Source organism: Phallusia mammillata, chromosome 2 (assembly GCF_965637545.1).
Source record: "Phallusia mammillata chromosome 2, kaPhaMamm4.hap1.1, whole genome shotgun sequence".
Classification (NCBI taxonomy): Eukaryota; Metazoa; Chordata; class Ascidiacea; order Phlebobranchia; family Ascidiidae; genus Phallusia; species Phallusia mammillata.
In genome coordinates, this window is record NC_137253.1 from 32260258 (window position 1) to 32283030 (window position 22773).

At 37.8% G+C, this 22773-nt stretch overlaps 1 protein-coding gene and 1 non-coding gene across 2 annotated transcripts in view; both read left to right on the plus strand.

Annotated features, from left to right (window-relative positions):
* LOC145213450 (lipoxygenase homology domain-containing protein 1-like) overlaps positions 1–19853 on the plus strand; it is a 37892-nt gene extending 18039 nt beyond the window's left edge. The window contains exons 27-55 of the mRNA XM_080081732.1: positions 402–498; positions 795–871; positions 1190–1350; positions 1818–1959; positions 2464–2610; positions 3005–3103; positions 3675–3778; positions 4212–4373; positions 4919–5118; positions 5752–5885; positions 6283–6456; positions 7273–7421; positions 7826–7954; positions 8497–8659; positions 10705–10859; positions 11281–11474; positions 12664–12785; positions 13338–13458; positions 13801–13897; positions 14129–14235; positions 14945–15069; positions 15575–15777; positions 16275–16488; positions 17163–17324; positions 17802–17936; positions 18630–18872; positions 18969–19181; positions 19304–19458; positions 19523–19853. Coding sequence (XP_079937858.1) covers positions 402–498; positions 795–871; positions 1190–1350; positions 1818–1959; positions 2464–2610; positions 3005–3103; positions 3675–3778; positions 4212–4373; positions 4919–5118; positions 5752–5885; positions 6283–6456; positions 7273–7421; positions 7826–7954; positions 8497–8659; positions 10705–10859; positions 11281–11474; positions 12664–12785; positions 13338–13458; positions 13801–13897; positions 14129–14235; positions 14945–15069; positions 15575–15777; positions 16275–16488; positions 17163–17324; positions 17802–17936; positions 18630–18872; positions 18969–19181; positions 19304–19458; positions 19523–19693 — 4355 coding nt within the window. The 3' untranslated portion in view covers positions 19694–19853. The remainder of the gene's footprint in view (positions 1–401; positions 499–794; positions 872–1189; positions 1351–1817; positions 1960–2463; positions 2611–3004; positions 3104–3674; positions 3779–4211; positions 4374–4918; positions 5119–5751; positions 5886–6282; positions 6457–7272; positions 7422–7825; positions 7955–8496; positions 8660–10704; positions 10860–11280; positions 11475–12663; positions 12786–13337; positions 13459–13800; positions 13898–14128; positions 14236–14944; positions 15070–15574; positions 15778–16274; positions 16489–17162; positions 17325–17801; positions 17937–18629; positions 18873–18968; positions 19182–19303; positions 19459–19522) is intronic.
* Positions 18126–18199, plus strand: Trnas-gga (transfer RNA serine (anticodon GGA)). Its single transcript has one exon. It is a non-coding gene; the product is annotated as a tRNA-Ser (tRNA).
* Positions 19854–22773: the final 2920 nt, after the last annotated feature.

The window sequence follows — 22773 nt, forward strand, 5'->3', positions numbered from 1 at the left end:
TCTCAGAAGAATTCTTTTATAAATTGAGGGAAATTTAACATGCTTTGGGACCTTATAAAATTAAGCAACTTTTTGGCTTTGCGAAAATAGGTTTTGAGAAACTTTTTTTTCATTAAAATCTGCTAAGGGGCAAACTAGCAATGAAAGATTAAGAACTTATGATTTAGCAATTTACTATCTAAGTAATAGGCATCTTTAGTATTTTTTTTTCAATGCGTTTAGGAGAGTGTGTTGTTTGAGATTTTGAAACTTGTTTGTTTTGCGTAAAAAATAGTTTTTTTTGCCACATTTTTTGTCACAAGTTGTTAAAGATTTAAACCCAAGCATTTTTCTTAACTGTCCAAATATATTTTAATTGTTGTGATTTCCTAATAACTAAACGCATCCTCATGTTCACGCAGGTCATGATGATGGCGGAGTTGCTTCTGGTTGGTTTTTGGACGGAGTTGAAATTGATGTTCCCTCGAATGGGATGCACTACACCTTTAACTGTCACAGGTGGAGTAAAATTCACTTCGATTAAACCTGAAGCTGTATCTAGCTAATACATGATAAACTACTGACAGTGGACACTGTTTGGAGCTAATAGGGACTCATTAGTGCGGCTGGTGACAAGAGGTTGTCCGTATGAGATAATGTAGCATGCAGCTAAATGAAAAATTTGATTAAACCACCCCTAAAGCCGTGTCTATTGTTCCAGATTGTACTTATACCATTTAAACTGGTTTGGCTAAAGTAAAGGTACCCATTATTATGTGCTAACGCTGTAGTCAATAGAAATAATACATTAACAGGTGGCTTGCGTCGGATGAGGGCGACGGAAAAACCGAAGTCGAACTTTACCCTACTCAGACACGACAACAGGATAAACGTGAGTTTGTTGTAAAGACTTTCTGTGTAGTTTTAATGAGCATTGTTCGATTAAAGTATGGTCATGAGATTGTGGGTTCGAACCCAGGCCTTGTTCAAATGCTCCAGCAGTCTAACAATTATTAAACAAATAAATCTGCAAAAGCGATACAGGGTATGGTTTGGAAAGTTGCGATGTTCAGACTCAAAGAAAACACTAGTTTTTGTAGCCTTTGCTTACAGAAGAAGTTGGAGCTTGTAGGATTTATCTATTCGGCAGAAAATCACATTCCTTCAAAACAGTCATACTAGTACAGTTGAAAACTTAATTTCATTTCAGTGCTTCCCTACGAGATCACCGTGACAACGGGTGACGTATTTAACGCCGGAACTGACGCGAACGTGACGTTGCAACTTTACGGAGAAGACGGAAAATCGGAATCCATCAAATTGCGGAACAGAACCGACAACTTCGAACGGAACGCCGTCGATAAGTTTAAGGTTTCTTTCTATCACGACATCATCGTATCATATGATTGTTTCTATCACGACATCTCGTATCATATGATTGTTTCTATCACGACATTATCGTGTCATGTGATTGTTTCTATCACGCGATCATCGTATCATATGATTGTTTCTATCACGACATCATCGTATCATATGATTGTTCCTATCACGACATCATCGTGTCATATGATTGTTTCTATCACGAAATCATCGTATCATATGATTGTTTCTATCATGCGATGATTGTGTCCATCACGCAACCATTGTATCATATGATTCATTCTATTACACGAATATTGTATCATATGATTCATTCTATTACACGAATATTGTATCATATGAATCATTTATCATGCGATCGTTTACTCGCGAGTTAGAATCGCCAAGTGATCTGTAAATAGAATTTGGAAATACGTCTCCAAATTCACTTACTTAACAAACGCCTTTATTTTTTGTAGATCGAATCGAAAGATGTTGGACCAATCACAAAAGTGAGAATCGGACACGACGGAAAGGGAGTCGGATCCGGATGGTTTCTAGAATCCCTCAAGATCCAAAGATTCGTGAAGAAGACGAGCAAGAGAAAGAAGCGAAGAAAAGGTGCGAAATTTTATTTGAACGTTAATATATATGTGATATACCAAGAGTATGTTTGCAAAATCTTTGTTACTCCAACTCTTGAGAAGCTGCTGGCGTGGGTTCGAATCCCACTGAAGCTTCAATGTTTTTTAAGCTCACATTCGAGTATGAAAGCCCATTACACGTTGTTGTTTTTTCAATCGGTCAATTCAGTTTCGAAGTGAAGTTGAAAAAACAAGCTTGATTCAGGCCTGACTTCACACGCGATAATATTTGTGTCATAATTTTAAGTTGGTAACTCTATCTTTAAGGCCTTATTCAGGCTTTATTTTTCCTTTTTTTTAATTTGTACTTAATCGTTCGGGCCCGCTTACCAACCTTGGCTGTACTAATCTTATTCAACGAACAAGCATATATTTGTCAGCAGAAAACCTTTTCTTACAAATCTTACATAAACCAGCGCGCTGGAGTTAAACCGATAGGAAACCGGCTCTCTAGTAAAACAAAGCCTTATCCAATTCACAGAGTCAGTTTCGGCCGAAAGTGCTGAAGTTGAGACTTATTGGTTCGTTTGTCGTCGTTGGTTCGACAAGTCGGAAGATGACGGTCTGCTCATCCGCGAACTTGTTCCTACGGACGAATCAGGACGACCTATCGATGACGCACTGCAAGGTGGGATGAGATTTAAATACTCCATTTTAACAAATATTCTGATAATTCTTTGTGAGTCCAATCTTTGTTGCAAGTTTGACTAGTTTAAGTTAAATTATCCAGCTTTCAGTAGGCTGCAAACAGTGCACATTGTTTATCAGTCTCCAAAGGGTTTCCTTAAGGTTAGAAACCACTGGTTATAGAAACGTATTAGTCTGATCTACTTGCTCTCGAACATTGCCGCTTTTGCAAATAACGGGACACTTGACTCGATAACCAACGGTTTATTTTTTCGGTGTCCTTGCTGTTTTTATTAAGCTGTTCATCAATGACAAATGGATATAGTGACAATGCAAATAAAATTTGACTTCACTTGACTTGACTTGTATTGACCCCTTGTATTTGTACTTTGCAGAGATGGAATACACTGTTGATGTTTATACTGGTGACAAATATGGGGCGGGAACCAATTCAAACGTTTTCCTCACATTGTATGGAGAAAGCGGAGATTCAGGTAAGAAGCCTGAGCTTTGTAGTTCACGGTAGATTACGAATAGTATTCTGTTCTAGAACTATCCCAAAATAGGTGAATCGAATCCATTATACCGAATCTTTTTACCCGTTATAAATTGACTTTTCGGGTTACTGTTAGAATTTTTATTTTAAATTGCATCTCCAATGCATAGTATGATATTAGTATGTTTTTTGTTTTAAATGTATTTGTGCATTATCACTTATGAGAAAAAAAATCGGCCCTATATATAACTATACTAAACTATTTCTACAACTAAAAAAATACTTGACAAAAGAAACAACCTTTGTAAACTGTTGTACGTGTAAAATCGGATGAGACCAGAAAACTTGTTTCCAATACATTATAAAAATAGCAGTAGGCCTTAATACTTCTGATTACTTACCTTAATTAATGTTTTTGTCGTTTCTCTGTCATTTTACACCCGAAACCTTAAAAACTTTAAAACAGGTAATACTTAAAGATTGAATTCATTAATTACGAGTTTGTGGGTTCGAATCCCACCCCAGTACTGTTTTTCTTACACCTGATTGTTTGTTTGTTTAACTTCCAGGTGAAAGGCAGCTGTCGAAATCCGAAACTAACTTCAACAAGTTTGAGAGAAATCAACTGGATACATTCAAACTAAAAGCTGCTGACCTCAGCATTTTAAAGAAGGTAAAAATACTTGTGAAATAATCGCAATATTAGAGACAATTGCTACCACCCAATCATCCAGTAATCTTTACAAACACCCGATAGAAGCTTAAAACCTTGCTTCGTTGAAAACATCGGCGGCAGAGAAGTAAAATATTTAGAGGAAACTACACTTTTGGAAGAATCTGTGCAAACGAAAATACGGGCTTAATTGGGGCGGACTTCACACTCGGTCACATTTTTGTCGTAGTTGCGATTTTTTTATTATTATTTGCATTGTTTTAGCTAGCACTTCGAACGGATTCTTAACTAAACATATAGCGCATAAGCTGTAAACCACGCGTAAACACATTTTATTCGAACACCAGCCGTCTGAATTAATTCGGACTATTATCATGTAATATCGATTAAACCAATTTATTATACCAACAACTATCAATTCTGCCTATTTCAGCTGAAAATTCGCCATGACAACAGCGAGATCGGAGCCGCGTGGTTTCTGGATCGCGTAGAGGTCAAAGTTCAAGGTCAGGCGTGGGTGTTTCCATGCCAACGCTGGCTTTCGACCAAAGAGGACGATGGTCAGATCGAAAGGACGCTCGTCCCAGTTGATCAGGTAACACCACGATATGTTGGAAAAAACATAAAAAAACAGTTTTTCTAATCCCCCTTTATCGTTGACATTAAGCTTTAAACAAATGTGTTTTGTTGTTTGTAAATTTATATATTTTTTGTTATTTTACTGTCAAATGGTTTTACTGTTAAGTGCAGTTTTATATATATATATATATATATATATATTATAAACGTAGTGCGAAAAAGATATTATCGAAAAGTTCATAAAACAAACATTAAACTTAAGGTAGGAGGATGTTTTATTTATTTATTACATGTATAAATTTGTGCGGTTAAGTGCAGTGCACACTTAGAAAGTCTCATCAGTGCAGCTGGTGTAGTTAAGCCGCCTTACAGCACTCCAGCTTGTTGGGAGTAAGCTAAAAACCATGCTCCATCAACCAATGTACACTGTCTGTAGCTTTGTATTTACTCTATGCTTTTTAGTTTTACTGCTGTTGCATAATATTTGCCTTTTACAAAGATAGCAGCTAAAATCTGCTTGACATTATTTTTATGTCATAAACTTATTGTTTACGTCACAAGGCAACGTACCAGCGTCTCCAACAGCAACAGTCGACACGCGGGAAAAAGAAGACGGCCGTTCGCGACGCCGTTGCCTTGGAAACGAAAGCTCAACTCACCACTTATGAGGTCACAGTGAAGACGGGTGACGTAAGAAGCGCTGGAACGGACGCGAACGTTTATTTGGTTTTGTACGGAGAGAACGACGATTCGGGCCTGGTGTAAGTATGAGTTGAATAGCAAGATTAGGCAAAGATTTAAAATGTGACTTGATCAAAGGCCAAACTGCCAGAGAGCTTCCATAAAGTTTACACATTTTCTGCGATCGATTTGACAGTAGACGTTATTACCAGCTCAAAACTAGGAAAAAATAATGAGGTTTGATTCTAAGAGTAATAAGTCTTAATATTCGTTTACTTTTGTTTATTGGATTTTTTTAATATGGCATAAGCATCTGCCGCTATCCATTTCACACGAAAATATTAGGAAAATTACATACTATTTGGTTCAAAAACAACCGAATTGTTTATTTATGTTGTTGAAAACAAGTTTATTTAAACTGATTGCCAACATCTTCAGGCCAACTAAGACCATATAGTCGACTTTAAAACCCGAAAGACTTACACAAGGGACCTACTTGAATCAATTTGTATTCAACAACAGAAACCCGAAATAAGCGTTCTGTCCAAGTCGGTTACTCTTTACTTACTCAACAGAATGATTGTGTACCAAACTTCCATTACTTTTTTAATTTATTTACTGAGTATTTTTCCAACACCTAGGTGTCCAATGAAAAACTCAGAATCCGTTACATCAAAACGTTTAGAATTTTAATTTTCATGTAAATATTTTAGAAACTTGAAAACATCGAAGACATACCGTGACAAGTTCGAACGCAACCATGCTGACGTGTTTACGGTGGAATCAGCTGATCTTGGGAATCTCAAGAAAATGAAGATTGGACACGACAATGCTGGGCTTACAGCAGGTTTGTGTGGAAATTGTAATCAACTATGTTAAAATGAGATAAACTGCGAAATACGACCTGGCCAGTATAACTTTTATAGGTAATCGTTTTTTGTTGTAAATAACAAGTTTTTCTTTCAAAACTAATAACAAGTATTTTGGCATGAAATTTTGAACAGTTGTTTCATTATAGAATAGTTTTTGAAGTATAAAATAGCAGGCACGGCACTGTAAATTAAAAAACGCGAATCTTGTGCTGGAATTTAATGTTAATGTGATTATTAAAATTCTGAAAAAAACATTTGTGTTCGTTGTAACTATTTTTCCTCTATGTTTGCCCTGTATGGTTTTCAAAGCTGATATGTTGTATTTTCTTTCTTTTTTTAATTTTACCCAAAGTTAAATAGTGTCTATTTCAGGATGGTACCTTGAGTACGTTGAGGTCGATGCGCCTTCTCTCGGTAAGAAATGGAGATTCCCGTGTGGAAGATGGATTGCAACTGATAAAGATGATGGAAAACTCGAACGGGAACTCTTCCCCTCATCCGATGATACAGTGGATTACGCAGCAAAAGTCCCTTACGAAGTCACAGGTAAGTTTTTACCAAATGTTTTGAGAATAGAAATGATAGTAAGAAGGGTGTGGCTGAAAATAAAACTGTAGTTTTTAACGCATCTGTTCGTCAGTTTAATGAGTCATTTGACCCAACTAGACGTAAAAAACGACATGTTTTATTGTTTAAAACGTTTTGGCAAATGCTCATTTCATCATCTGTGATATGAAGGCCTCATCAGTTACACCTGTTTATATCCACTTGGGTCACGTAAAAGATTGAGAAAAAGGTGTGAAATAAGCGTCGTATAAAAAAACGCTAAATAAAAAATAAACAGTTTCTTCTGCGCACCTTTTTAAGTTTTTTAAGTGGATGGGAAGTGGTGGGTGTTACCGATGTGATGTGGCCTCTAATGTCACTGTTGGTGGCATGAGCACTTGAACGTTTGGATAGTAAAGCATGTCGCTTTTTACGTCTGTTTGGGCCGTTATATTTGTGATTCAACTTATAAACAGATCCGTGTATATTGTAGTAATTCTTTTCTTATTATTGAAATCTCCTTTCAAGTAAAACGACCGCGACGATTCAGGGTCATTAAAATCAGATCAAGAAAATTCAGTGTGAAAAACCACTAAATCTGTCAATTTTGAAAAAAACAAATAAAATATAGCGACAGATTTAGTGGTTTTCACACTGAATTTTCTTGATCCGTGTATTGTGTTCGAAATTAGGTTATTTTTTGTTCTAAAGCAGTGGTTACCAACAGGGAAATTTGAAACTTTAAGGAAGATATTTACTTTAATTCTTTCACACTTTTATAACCACTAAAGTCGAATCTTTATTTTATTGTTCCAGTTTTCACGAGCGACGTTAGTGGTTCTGGCACCGATGCTGATGTTTACGTTGTTTTGTATGGGAGAGACGGAAGTCAAACGGAACAAGCGAGTTTGTGCGCGAACAAAGACGAGCGGAAGTCAAAGTTCAACAAAAGATCGGTTGACACGGTACGTAAACATTTAAACTTGTGTTTCATTCAAAATATTTTTTAGTGCATTTCGCACAACAGTGCAGTATTTGAATTTCAGATTAAAACTAGCTTTTCTTTCACCTCGTTACGCAGTTCCAAGCCATTACATAAATTATTTAGGTTTGAAATACAGACGAGAATATAAAGACGTTCTGATTTTAAAGATATTTAATCAAAAAATAAAATATGATTTCTATGTGACTGCAATTTTATTTCTGTGTAATTTGTAGCTTCCAGTATGAAACCAAAACAACAAAACTATTTTTTTTAATACTAAACTTGCTTTAAAGGTTAACCATGCATGACTTGTGCCTTTCGATTCTACTTCTGGTTACAAATGTAACACAACCACATTTACTTACTGTGTCTTGTTCCGCGCAGTTTGTCCTTGAACTTGACGACATCGGTGAGACGATTGAGAAGTTGCGAATCGGACATGATGGTAAAGGATGGGGAGCTGGATGGCATCTCGATAAAGTGCAGATCAGGAGATTGCTTGACGGGACACGGGTATGTTATACTATGTATGCTGATGGCTGTGTGGCATTTTTTGCAACTCCCCTGGTCTCCACTGGATATTTCCTGGGTGTGAATACAAACAATTTGTAAATTCTACGCTACCATTGCGAAGTCAAAGCAGCTGGTCAATAGATTTCGGTTTTTGATTTATACCACAACAGTTTTTATTTGGTATGTAGTGAACTATTTTCTCAAAAAATTATCAAAATGTTACGTAAGGGCTTTTATGTAGCCTTTAATGATCTATTAATGGGGTTTGGTGCAACAAAAAGATAAGTTAATTATATGCATATTATAGTAAAAAAAGGATTGCTTAAGTCATATTTACAGACACACGCCTTCAATCAGAGATATGTTGCACACCAATTGAATTCACATGAAATGAAATGGAATTTACGCATCAAAATCATTACTTAGAAAATGCACCGCTGTCGCAATAAACTTTACTTGCGAAGTATTTGCAGGGGTTTCTGATATTAGAAAAAAAAGTTAAAACCCACTGCTATGAAATATGCCATGTCTTTTCCCCTCAGGGTTCTGAGACTTACCTCTTCACTTGCGGAAGATGGTTGGCACGAGATGAGGATGACGGTGAGATCGTGAGAGAGCTCGTTCCCACGCAACTCGTCAAGGAGCAGATGACAAGGTCCGGGAAGATGAAGAGAACGGAATCAAGATTGGAAGACAGCTTGAAGAGTAAGTTGTGACTCACATGTGTGGTTTTGATGGGATTCGAACCAACGATCCTCTGAGTGCGAATTTGTAGCTTTTGAGAGGCCGGGTGTGATATTATGAGAAGGAATTGATTTGATTTGAGTGTTTGAGTATAAAGCCCTAGGTGCGCTCACAAGTTCGTTTTCAACACTTCGGTTTGGATTGTTTGAACCACCTTGGAAATAACTAACTATGGTTAAGTTTTTACCAAATAATGGCTGCCTTGGGGGAAGATATGTTAATGTTTAAATTCTTCAAATTTTTGTTAAATGCTGATTTAAATTCCATACTACACGGAATATTGTTAACTTTACTCCATTTAAACTAAGAAATAGGCTTTAAACGATCGTCAGCAGGTATTAAGCGAGAATCAAGCAGATCTACGTCATCGAGCAGTTCTGATGAGTCGTCTTCCAGTTCTGACTCAGCAGTTTCGATCGCGGAAAAACAAAGCAAAAACGACTCAGTTTTGGATGAGGAAAATAACAATTCAGAACCTCCTCTAAGCCACAAAGATGCAAGTGAAGTGGATGATACTATTGAAGAGGGGCTAGTCCATGAGGATGTTATCATCCAAGAGGAAGCTCCCGTCAGTTTCACAGAGCCTCCTCCTCCACAAGGAAGCGTTTCTTCAATCAGGGATGTTAATAATGATAAGGAACAAGATGCAGAGTCAACTGGAGCCCAGGATGACCCCAAAGAAGATGACAGTAGTGATGAAGTTTTCATCCAAACTTCATCTCGGGATGAGGAAGATAGAAAAGATAATGAGAAGGATGTCACTGAAAATGAAGATGCTGTTTTCGATGACAAAAATGAAGATGGTGGAAAACATGAGGAATCAAGAGGACACGGATCTGATAAAAGTGATGCGGAGTCAGTAGAGGAAGAGATTGAAGAGGAAATTCAGAAAGAAAGCTAAAAACTAAAATCTTACCAAGTAATTAAGTTAGTTTCGATTCAAGTTTTGTCAAAGTAATATGTCACTGCCTGATAATCTTTTTGTAGTGCAATGTTGTAATTTATTAAAGCCACTTCCCTTTGTTTTCGATCGATGTTTTGTTTTGCACTTTGCTTCATTAGTTGTCACTTTATATTGTTGTGTAGCGTGTTTTGCCGCAATTCATTCTTGCACTACCGATTTCTATCATGTTGTGACGTACATGTGATTGTATTTTGTGCCAAAAGTCTTTGTTACAATGTTGATACTGCTAATATGTCATAATTCAGACTTTCTTGTCACCTGTGTTGCCACGTTTTGTCTGATTAGTTGCTTATCACAAGTTTCCGCAGGTCGTATCATGCAAATTATCTCATTCTTTCATTCCATGCTCTTTAGGTGATTTGTCGCTTAGGGTTAAGTACTCGTACAGGTTCCTTTATTGTACCCCGGAACGCCGTTATTTCGAAACTGAACCAAGAAATCACATTGAAGACCGCAAATGACGTCATAGCATGGCGTCACATACAATGTTGCTCAAATACATCCAGGTGCTTTGCACGGCTTTTTGCGTCACACTACGTCATTACACGTAAAGCGTAATGACGTCATCATCTGTGTTTTCGCGTAATTGGTGTTGGTGCAATACGTCATCCACTGTTACATCACAAATGTGTGAAACAATTTACTGTTTAAGTTTTCATCTATGAAGCTTTGTGTCGTCATCAAATGCTTTTTATGACATCATAAGTCACTTGCAGTAATTCTGTGCTTTCGTGGTGTTGGTTTGTGGTGTCGTGTATGGGCAGTTTGTCGTTGTACGCGATCAATTTTAGTAATTATTCGCATGCATGTGTTGGTGGGCAACACACAAAGCTATGCTTGTTGTGCATGTTGCGTCATAATGTACAATTGTTTGGTGTCGGGAAAAATATTCAACCTTGAAATATTCCTGTATTGGATCATTCAGAACTAGTGGGAAAATTTTAGTCAAATTTCTGTGTTTCTAGATTACTGTTGTATAATATTACTTAACTATTTCAATGTACTGTTACGAAACAATATAACATTATGACGTCATACACAGGTCAGAAGTACCGCGTGCACGTGTTTACTGGTGACGTGTTCAACGCCGGAACCGATGCCAACGTTTATCTGACGATGTTCGGTGAAAACGGAGATTCTGGAGAAAGAAAACTCCTCAAATCGGAAACTAACACTGACAAGTTTGAGAGGGGAAAGGTATAATTCACAAACAATGCTGAGTATTTGTTATTGCAAAGTGTTTTCGTTGCAGTGTGACGTACTTGCGTTTTCGTGCGTAGTATTATAACGCGCACTCAGTGTTATTTACCCTGGTGAAGGCGACCTTTACAAAATGCAATTGCAAGAAGAGCTCTATGTAACTGCTACTACATTGTCTGACTTGAAATAACTTCGCTGCAAAGTGTGCGATACTCAACAATCGTAAACCTACCTTTGCTCTACCGGCATTTATGTAAAGTAAACCTCGGCAAAGCCATTATCAGTTAATCCGTTACAGTGACATACAAACCTTGTGTTGTTCTACTTTCATCTCTCATTTATCAACCACTAAATATGTCTCAGAATTCTTACTTTGCCTCAATTGGAAACTGATTCCGAACCTAGTGCTTCTTCGCAGGTTGACATCTTTAACTTGGAGGCAGTGGATCTTGGGAAGTTGTACAAAGTCCACATCCGTCATGACAACGCCCTCATCAATCCGTCCTGGTTCCTCGGTCGAATCGAGATTGAGGACGTGGAAACGGGAGAGAGATTCGTCTTCCACTGCGAGAGATGGCTGGCGAAGGGAAAAGATGATGGGAAGATTGCAAGGTTAGATAGATCAACCAATCATGTTGGTTAAAAGTAACACTGGATCATTGCATCAAAATTGCAAGCTGCGAGAGATTCCCAAGTGTACCATGATATATTTATGTTTTTAGTCAGTGGTGGGATTCAAATTTGTTGTCAGCCGGAAGTCACATTTTTAGCCGGTTCTGTCACAAAATTCATATTTTTCAGCCGGTTCTATCACAAAAGTCATATTTTTCAGCCGGTTCTTTGACAAAAGTCATATTTTTACCCGGTTCTGTTACAAAAGTCATATTTTTCAGCCGGTTCTTTGACAAAAGTCATATTTTTACCCGGTTCTGTTACAAAAGTCATATTTTTCAGCCGGTTCTTTGACAAAAGTCATGTTTTTCAGCCGGTTCTATCACAAAAGTCATATTTTTCAGCCGGTTCTGTTACAAAAGTCATATTTTTCAGCCGGTTCTTTGACAAAAGTCATGTTTTTAGTCGGTTCTGTTACAAAAGTCATATTTTTCAGCCGGTTCTTTGACAAAAGTCATATTTTTACCCGGTTCTGTTACAAAAGTCATATTTTTCAGCCGGTTCTTTGACAAAAGTCATGTTTTTAGTCGGTTCTGTTACAAAAAGTCCATTGACAGTAACCAGGAATGCTAACCGGTTCGCTGATCTAATAAAATTTTGTGATACGGTTCTATAGAACCGGTGAGAACCGGCTGAATCCCACAGCTGGTTTTAGTTAAACCGGGGCACTTGAGACAAGGAGTAGAAATTGTTGTAAGAGACGTTTTTTTGATATATACAGACTGTACTTGTATGTATACACTTGTGTAACTTTTTGGTGATTCCCTATTCTACCCGTGATGTTCATGCACCCCTGTGACTGGTGTGGTGCACCCTGCTGTTCACCGTCTAACCAGGTTGAAGAGCGCTGTTATAATACACATCTAAAAATCAACGTAAATTATTCGTGGTTTTTCGCACACTGGTTTGCGGCTTACATCAAATGTTGGACGGAACTCGAACAAGGATATAAACGGGTGTAACTGATGTGGCCCCTCATATCACTGATGGTGGCATGAGTATTTGCCGAAACGTTTAAACAATAAAGCATGTCGCTTTTTACGGCTATTTTCATCATTGAACTTATAAACAGATTCGTAAATAGTGTTTCAAACAACATCTTTTTGATAGAATCATTTATTTATTACAGGAGCTTATACGTTGTTGGTTACGACGGAGAGACTTCAACGAAACGAAGTCTTCTTACAACAAAGAGTGGAAGCAGTTTGGGGAAGAAGTCAATTATGTCGGATACAATTCCTGAAGGACCAAGTGGGTAGAGGGTTGTATTGTACAGAGTTTAAAGTGGGTTTGAAATTGGGACCTAAAACCTGGCTTGAATCCAATGTTTTGTAAAAGCCCAAATTAGGCCCGAAAGTTAAGAGAAATTGGGGCACAAGCATGGCTGATTTTGAATTGATGTCCGATTTAATCAGTTTTATGCCAACTCCAAAACGCTCGGCCCGAATTACAACCCTGTAACCGCCCAAGTAGTGAAGTTAAGGACAGGTATTAGCAGATACAACTGTGGAAAATACTGGTGACTTCTCAACAATTCAATGGTGAAGACCTTGACTTTCAAATATAACTCAAAAAATAATAAAAATATTTTAAAAACAAAAAGACCAACCCACTAATTATCACTAGTTTCTTCAAAATGACTATTTCTTGCTATCTACATACTTAATGTATTTCTTTACCTTGTTATTTTAACAATAATACAAGTTGTCTTTTGTGGAACATACCTACTTAATGCGCTGTTTGCCCGGTCGGAAATAAAAGACTTGTTTCTATTTTTAACCGGTTCCTTGTTGTCGGTTCCAGCTATTCCATACACGGTCAGGATTCGAACCGGTTCCGATCCGGGTGCAGCTTGTGACGTCAACGCTTTTATCAAAATCTACGGACCCAGCAAGAAGAGTGGGAGCGGAAAAGTTACAAGGAGGTAGATAGAAACAAAATAAATTTACATTGACCCTAAATATTTGATTCTTAAACTTTTTGAGGCCAAAGTTGGCTGAGGTATTCCTGTTTATTGCTAACTGGTTAAACTAATTGATTCGTGGTTGAATTCGTGAATCCCAAGCATAACATTTGCCAAAAAATAACAGTTTCGCAGATTTTATTAATTGCATAAAAGAGCGCCATGAAATCAATTGTATTTATGATTTGTTTACCATTTCCTTTGACCTTTGGCTTAATCTATTTTCGGGGACAGGTGGTCCAACACAAAAAACATCCATAAATTTTTATACTTTGATCGTTGTACGATTTTATGTATTTCTAGAATAATTCTTGAGCCGCCCACTAAGAAGTTCAAGAAAGGAACAGTTGAAACTTTCAACATCGAAGCAATTGATGTTGGTTCTATCAAGAAAATTGAGGTGAAATTTTGCAACAAATACGCTACACAATTTATGACTTCTAGTAAACACAAAATATAAGCCGATATATTGCGTGAAAACGTTTTTATTCAATAAAAACAGCGTTTGTTACATCGTATAAATGTTCTACACACAACCGGCATATAAAGTTTTCTGATTTGTGTAACACAATGCCTAATGTGAACAATCATGGCATTCTAGTAATAAACAATCATTATTGTTTCGTCACAGCTGGGTCATACTGGTGTCGACAATCGCTGGTTTGTTGAGGAAATAATGATCGACCAACCAACAATGGGAAAAAGTTTCACGTTCCCCTGCAAGAAGTGGTTTGCCAGGTAAGTTGAAAAAATTATGTATTTTCGTTGTAACTTAGTTGTTATTTTAAGTTAAGCATTGGACTTTTACGTTGATTTGGTCGAGTCAAAGTTCATAACACAAGTCCAAGTCGCCAACAAAATTATTTAAACTTTTAAAACAGGGGCCGGCAACCTTTTCTGCACTGCGGACCTGAAATTTAATCACGGACCGGCCTTCAAAAAACTACAAATTTTCTGCGATAAAAACGCAAAAAATAGTTTATGCACGGGCAAAATGTTGCAAGGCATTTTGCCTGAAACTATACGCGGTAACTAAATCCTCGCGGACCGGTACTGGGCCGTGGCCCGGCGGGTGCCGATAACTGTTTAAAAAGACAAATCAGTGTTAGGTCACTTTGTGGCGATGGCAATTAAGTTGACTCAGTATTTAGTCTAAATGCGTTTGCTATGTATATTCAACGATTATCAAATGACCGCTTATTATTCTATTTGAATAAGCAAATGAGTTTTCCTGAGATAAAATTTGTATTCTGGGATATAAATCATATCCGTGGCAATGGCTATCAGAATTGACTTGTTATTTAGTCTAAGGCTTTGCCTGTGTATATTTCAAAGTTATGTTCATTAATCACCCGTTTGTTATTCTATTTGAATAAGGAAACAAAATAAAAGTTTACCTAAAATTTATTCTGGAACACAAATTTCCAACCAACTCTGAATTGTTCAGGGACAAAGAAGAGGGGGTGACGTCACGTATTATTCACGTCGAAGATGCCGAAGTCATAAAATACAAAGCGAAGATCCCTTACCAGATAACACTCTACACTGGTGACGTGGCACAGGCAGGAACAGGTATGACGTCATCACGCTGACGTACACAACCTGTAACGTCATCACATTTCGTTTTGGTCCCAATTAAGGCTATTTCCAAATCTCTCTTTTTAGAGCATTAACTTGTATTTTCTTTAATAAATTTGCATATTTTTTTGCTTTAGTTCTTGTTGTCACAAGTTGGGAAATGTTTATTTCCAGGTTTAAACCAGTTTACAATCTTATAAAGAACAAAAATATTTCGCTAACAAGCATCTTCAGTGTCTATAAAGGGCAGTAAAAGGGGATTTCTAATTTAAATAAAATTTTCAATGGGAAATGGTTCCTTCACAAACACGATCATTCCTCAACTGAAAGCCTAGCAGACTAAACTGACTATTTTTGTTGCAAAATATAAAGGTATTTAATAAAGTCCATTACCTAAATTACCTTATACCTGCATTAAAAGAGAGGCCAAAAAAATCTCACTTATTGTATAAAAAAAACTTTTGTCGTATATTTAAGTTCGTCTCTTAACTTAAAAAAGATTGCATGATCACGCTGAATATCTACGGATCGAAGGGAAGCGCAAAAGATGTGACGATCCGCAAATCTGAAGAGGAAGGAATCCTCCTGGAGCGGGGATCAGTGGATGTTGCGAACATTGAGCTGGATGATATAGCTCCTCTCAAGATGGTGAGAGTATCCCATGAGGGCAAGGGACAACGTCCGGACTGGTATTGTGACAAGGTAATAGTGATGTGAAACTGGATGAGAGGTCCGCTATTTTACTTTTTGTTTTCGTAAAACTTACGGTGATGTTATTTTTTGCGGACGTTTATTTATTTACACACGTTCATTTGTATGAATAGATCCAAAGTATACTGAAGGTGTTACATCAACTTTTGACACTTCGGAAACAAATTGTTTTTCAACCTTGATTTGACGTAACAAACACGAAAACTTTGACTAGCCTGAAGTCGTCCACCGTTTTATTTAGACATATATATTTCACCTAAGTAACAGGCATCGTCAGTATCTAAAAACAAACAGCGCTAAAAAATCGTATGCAAGTTAAACCACAAACAAACGCATACATAAAAAATCTTTATTTTCTCAAAAGGAATTAGGGCTTTTCGAATTTTTTGGGATAAGTACGTAGTTGTGGATATTTACATGCGCTTCATGACCTTCAGTGACCTCTATCATGCAAAACACCACGTGATAAACTAAATGTTCCGTTCCAGATCGAACTTCGCAATGTGGACAGCGGGAAGGTGACGGTGTTCCCGTGTAACTCATGGATCTCAAGGACGATGGGAGAGAAAACACTGAGCAGGGAGCTCTCCGCATCAGTAGGAGGAAGAGCAGTAATGAAGAGGACCTCATATAAACTCTTTGTGAAGACGAGCAATCTCCGAGGAGCTGGAACAAATGCTAATGTTTCCTGCATTGTGTTCGGTGAGTAGAAGAAGCGCTGGTTAAAAAAAAATTAAAAATCTGTCTATATATAAGCTATTGCTGCCAGGCATAATATCAAGTTTACATAGCTCTTCTGGCAAATGTATTTATTTTTGTTTAGACGTTTCGACGCCTTACACAGGTCGAAATTCAGTGTTATTTACCCCGATGAATGCGACTAGTATAGGACGTCGAAACGTCGGAATAAAAATACATTTGCCAGAAAAGCTCTATTAACTTGATGGGTTTATATGCAAGGAAATAAAAGTGTCCAATACAACTAACCGCCTTTTTAGTTTTCTAAAAATGTCGTAAATAGAATAGACAAGACTTGCACATGCACAAGATACATATACTAATAGAGACATGTTAAAATCCCATGATATACTAATATTAGTATTTTGTTGTCCCTTTTCATACAAAATAATGAACAGTAGACAATGTTTAATTTTAGCACATGTTTTTTTTTGAAAATTAATTAAACAAACATTCGCCGAGATGCAAGATTAATTGCATTTATTTAGCGATGTTGGCCACCTAAAGCAAAAATTAGCAACTTAAATAATGGCTAAACAAAATTACGTAAGAGACCCAACGCTGTTTGTGACTTTGAATCCGACTCTGTAACTTTAAAAACTCTTTACACAACTGTTTCTTTTCTCCCAACCCGTCAGGTCAATACGGTGACACAGGTGAGTTGAAACTTAAAGAGTCGGATTCGAAGAAGAGCAAATTTGAGCGGGATTCCACCGATGTTTTCACTTTCAACGACAAGCTCCAAATCGGCGAACTGCAGAAGATGAGAGTCTGGCACGACTCTAAGGGATTCGGTGCAGGTTAGGGAAATGCACTTTGTCTATTTCTGTTATTACATGCGTTAGTACAAAAATAGGGTTTAAAAACTAAGGTACGCAAGACACGGACTTGAAGAGTAGTAAAATTCCTGGCGTTGTGTAAAATGTGACATTTTATTACTCCTGCACTATTTCACTGATGATGACTGCGTAATAAAATGTCTACGTTTTATTCCACATAACTGGCAAATTTGTTTCAAGAAAGAACATGAAAATAAATAAAAACACACATATTTCAAAATCCACAGAAAATGGTAAAGTAACTTGCTTGTAACACATTAAAAATGTTACTTTCAAAAAAGCACATGAGCACATTTCCTATTCGAAATCTTCTCTTCAAGTCCAAACATATTCGGAGTAAAGATGAACACAACTTTTGCGACATCACTTCATTAAATTTTTAATGACGTCATCACGCTTATATGACGCCATCATTGCTTACGTCACCCTGTGATGCAGGTTGGCATCTGGAGTACATCGAGGTGATGGAAGGCGATCGGAAGTTCATGTTCCCCTGCAACAGGTGGTTGGCTGATGATGAAGATGACAAGCAGATTATAAGGGAGCTGACTTGTATTAATGCCAACATACAAGGTGAGATCAAGGTCAAGTGTATCTGAGTTTACCAAATAACTGTGAACACGAAGTAGCTAAGATGGCATACTAATATTCAAATATGGCATACTAATATTTAAAGTATAGTACGCTAGGCCTATTGTATATTCGTATCACGAGGGGCAGGCAATGGTGCTTGTGATTCGGCTATTACAGGCTCCCCACTAAGCCTGTGTAGCTCAGTTGGTAGAGCGCGAGGTCCGGAAAGTCTCCTGTCGTGGGTTCGAATCCCACCGCAGGCTAGATTAACTGAAAACAGCAGTCTTCATTAATAAACACAGTAATTTTAAACTTGCCAGTGCCGTTATATCGAATGAATCCGGTCTTTAAACTATTTCCATACGTATTTGTGTAGGTTAGAGAAAATCCCATTATTACATACCAATTGTGGTTATTGACTATAGTTAACAACGCTATTTCCTTCTAGTAGCTGCCATATGCATCATGCAGGCAACTAAGGCAAATTTCTGTAGCCATAACAATAAAACTAATTAGATCTTCTGTTGGCTACGTTTTTGTATGATCTGTAATTATCACTGGGATCAGCCCTTTACCTTTTCATGCAGACCAACCTCAACAACATGCAACCAAATGTACACGTTTTACAAGAGGTTCACTAATAAGACTAAAACTCAATTTGAGTGTGTAAACATTTTCTTTCATATCGCGCAGATACTGCTAGCACTGGAGGGCGCCAGATGTATACTGTGACGTTTTCAACAAGCGACCGACGGGAAGCAGCGCCCTCTGGCGACGCGTGGATCGTGTTTCACGGAAAAACCGGAGCGAAGTCGAAGAAATTGCGGATCGACAACGGAGGGAAAAGACGGAATCTCGTCCGCGGACAGAAATCCTCCTTTAAACTCGAATCGAAAGATGTCGGTCCAATTCAACAAATCACAATCGGCCTTGTTGGTGGGTTGCTATTAGTAACTGGGATGTGATTGGTTGTTGTTGCCTTCGGCTTGAGACTGTGTTCAACTCAAACCTAAACACTTTATTACGTCACAGACATGGATCGCTGGCATATTGGTGACGTCACAATCGAATCGTCGAGCGGCGGACAATCGGTGGCGTTTTGTAACGCATGGGTAAACAACGCGGATGGAAACGACACGCATGGTCGCACATTCGATTGTACAACCACCAGAGGGCGTGCTGTGTCGGTGGCGAGTCTCTCACCCGTGAAATATGAAGTCGTTGTTGTAACAGCGGACGAAAAAGGTAAAATTCTTTGCAAAAATGCTTTACTATTCAAATGTGAATTCATTTATAACCAAAAACTTCTATTATCGTGCAAATATCGATTGTAGATTGTAACGTAATAATGTAATTGGGTGTGTCAGGGGCGGGGACCGACGCAAACGTCTCGATCACAATCTACGGTAACCATGGCGACTCGGGAAAGCGTCCTTTGAAGCAGAGATTCCGGGATTTATTCGAGCGGAACCAAACCGACAAATTCGCGCTCGAAATTCTAGATCTCGGTGACCTCACAAAGGTAAAAGTCTTTTTATGACCTTACAATGTCATTTTTCTGTGTGATTATGACGTCATTATCACAGATTCGTCTCGAGCATGACGATTCTGGATTCAACGCCGATTGGTTGTGCGATCACGTGATTATACGCAACAGTGCGTCGGGACAATCATGGACTTTCCTCTGCCGCGAGTGGATCGGGAACAAAAAAGCAAGTCAACTCTTCCGTGACGTCATGCTCACCAGCACAAGCTGAGTGTGACGTCATAAACGAACCCGCGATGCAGCGATGAGAGAACCGTCGCAGAAAAAGATGGGAAATGCAGTTAGTAGAAGATGTAACGTACTTATAGTTTTACCTACATATGCTTGCTGTACATTGCTTGTTTGTATTTAGTAGCTTTTTTACACATTTATGCGTTTAGCTTTTTACTATGGGCACGCAACTGCACTTATATTATCGTAGAAAGGTCACTGTTCAAACATATACTTTGCACCGTACTCGTTGTTACGTTTATAATATGTTGTAAATTGTATTGTCACTTGTGGCGCCAAAGAGCATCGTTAACAGAAATCGTCGATTGTATTGCATCGAAATTAAAGTTTTGCAGAAACTACTTTTCACCTCATCTTATCATTTGCATGATTTGTAAATATGCACAAGTTGTCCTGGAACAATATTAGACGTTTGCAGGTTTAAATATATGCAAACATTGTGCAGTTTTTACCACAAATATCGAAGGTACTACATAGGTTAGTTTGTTTGTTGATTAAAATTATGTCTATTTACATGTGGCAAGTTTCAATGTTGATATAATGTCATAAACTTTATTGCTTAGTTGTTGTTTACAGTTTGTGTCATCAGACATTTAAACTTCATCTTATCATTCGTTTTTATTCGCCCTGTTTTGCAACCGTAACCATTGTGTCTTTTTTTCTACAATCGCTGTAATTTAAGAACATTCCAACGACCGTTTTATTGTTTTGTTGTATTTTTTTGTACAAATCGCGTATTTTCTTTACAAAAGCTTTGTTACATCACCATTTCGTCACAATAAATATCACTAGACGTTTTTACAAAATCTTTCAGATATTTTTTTCCCGGGTACTTGTCTATTATATAACTGTTCTCCCAAAATTGATGCCTAGGCTATACTGAGTTTCAGTTTTGAGGGAAGTACCGGTAAAAGCGCATTCATCCAGTTAAATTTGTTTTAAAATTAGAGTCTAGATTTCTTGGTTGCTTGTATTGTAAGCTTGTTCGTAATCCCGCTTAAAGTCGACAGAGTCGTGCGCGTAACAAGCGCTAATTAGTCACCAGCCTACATTACCACAACACCGACATAACAATGTATTGCGTCTATTTAGCGAAACAGTCAAATCCCGAACACATGTTGTGACGTGAAACAGCTGATCGAATAGCCGACTTTCTTGGGCGCAATCATGCGAAACGGTCGTGATTTAAAGCGTGAAAACTCGACTTGCTTGAAAGTTTTTGGCGAGAGTAGATGAGACTTTACCACGTCTAGACGGGATATGCTTAACTTTAAAGCCTTTTTCCCCGGCTAACCTGTACCTAGCTGTGTTAACGAGCACCATATAAGCTCTCAGTGCCGTAATAATAGGTATAATGACGTAATAACAGTTATTAGGTGTAAGTTGTAGAATCAAGTCATTGTTGTTTGTCAGAGACAATGTTGGTTCGGTTGTGAGCAAACAGTTGCGGTTTGTGACGTTACAATCTATGTTAACGTTGCCTCGCTGCAAGGGTTGTAAGTGCCGGGTTTTAAAGCAATTTCAGAGTCAGGCAAAACGGAAAAACATTCATGACTTTAAATTGGCGCCTTAGGTAGAGAACAGAAGATTGCCTTCAAATTAAGTTGTTATCGCGTTTTTTGCCTCATTCTTGTCGGCGTTTACGAAGCCAGTCTTACAATAAGTGCTGTTTGTTTGTAAAGTGCTTTCCAACTAGTCTTGTTTTGCCAGGCGAAGCTAAGTAGTTTGTTTAAGGAAAGAAAAAGTGAAGCTATTGGACTTAACTTTAACTGGTGCATATTGTGCTGTATATGATCTTAAGCACATATATTTATTGTGCAAGAGTGCTGATATAAAACAAACACTGAAGTCGTCCATATGAAAGCATAGCACAGAACAATCACGAGCTCAAATGAACTTTACATTATTATTTGCGTTAGAAACCCGCTCTTGTATTTACTGTAAAGCTCAATACACTTGTGTAGTACACAAAGTAGTGTATGATCCAAGGCATTTGACTACGTCAATCATTACAGAGTTGTAAACATCCTCCGAGTTCGGCTGAAATATCAGCGTGCCGGCGCACAATTCGGTCACGTGATGTAATTGTCTGCGTTCCTCAAATATTTGGGATTTTCTCGGCGCAGCTAAAGATAGATGCGCGATCACATAAACAGATACGCCGGATGATGGGTGTGTACGCTGGATGATGGGTGTGTATGTGTACGGCGGTTAGATTACAGATTATACGGAGGTTTGGTTTTGCATTTGGCACCAAGGGTTTGATTTTGAAATGAACTCGTTCAAGAGTCAGTTGTGAGTGTGATTAGACAAGAAGCTCCATTGAGCGAAGTGGTAGCAAAACTGTTGGGTAAATATATCTGAAAACATCACGTAGGTCTTGCTAAAAGCGGAATTTAATGGTGATCCAATAGCGTTATTCGTAGTGAATGTTGTTAGGTGTATATACTGTTGCTACCAGGCCTAATATATAAACTAAATGCTCGCCTGGCAAACATATTGTTTTACCCGACTTTTTAACGTCCTATTCAGATCGCTTTCATCAGGGTTATAACACTCTCCTGAGTAAAAACCGCAATAAACAAAACCAAAAACGGCGAAAAACGCAAACAACGACACGATAAGCGCATAGACAAGAAACGCAAGGACTAAAATAGGTTCCATTAAAATTTTTCAAGCAAATGCCTGTTAGCTATCAGAGAGCAACTCGTCCGTATTTAAATGATTTTAGTTCTTTATTCAAAATGATTTCTAAATATGGAACTAACAAAACCGAGCACTAACTTGTCTTATCATTTATAATTGGCCGAATTAAATGAACATATACGCTTGAATTCAACCTAGTCCACAAAAGGCAAACAATTGCGAGGTGCTTTTTGATTTTTTTTATGCTTATGATCTGACACGTGAATTAGTGTATTACAGTATTTATTACTAAGATTTCAGACAACTTTTATATATGTGAACAGAGCGTAGCAAACTATTAGTCACAAAAGTATGACAGGAAAATGATTAAATATTTGACTTTTAACCACCTACCTGACCTGGTTGAAGAAAATA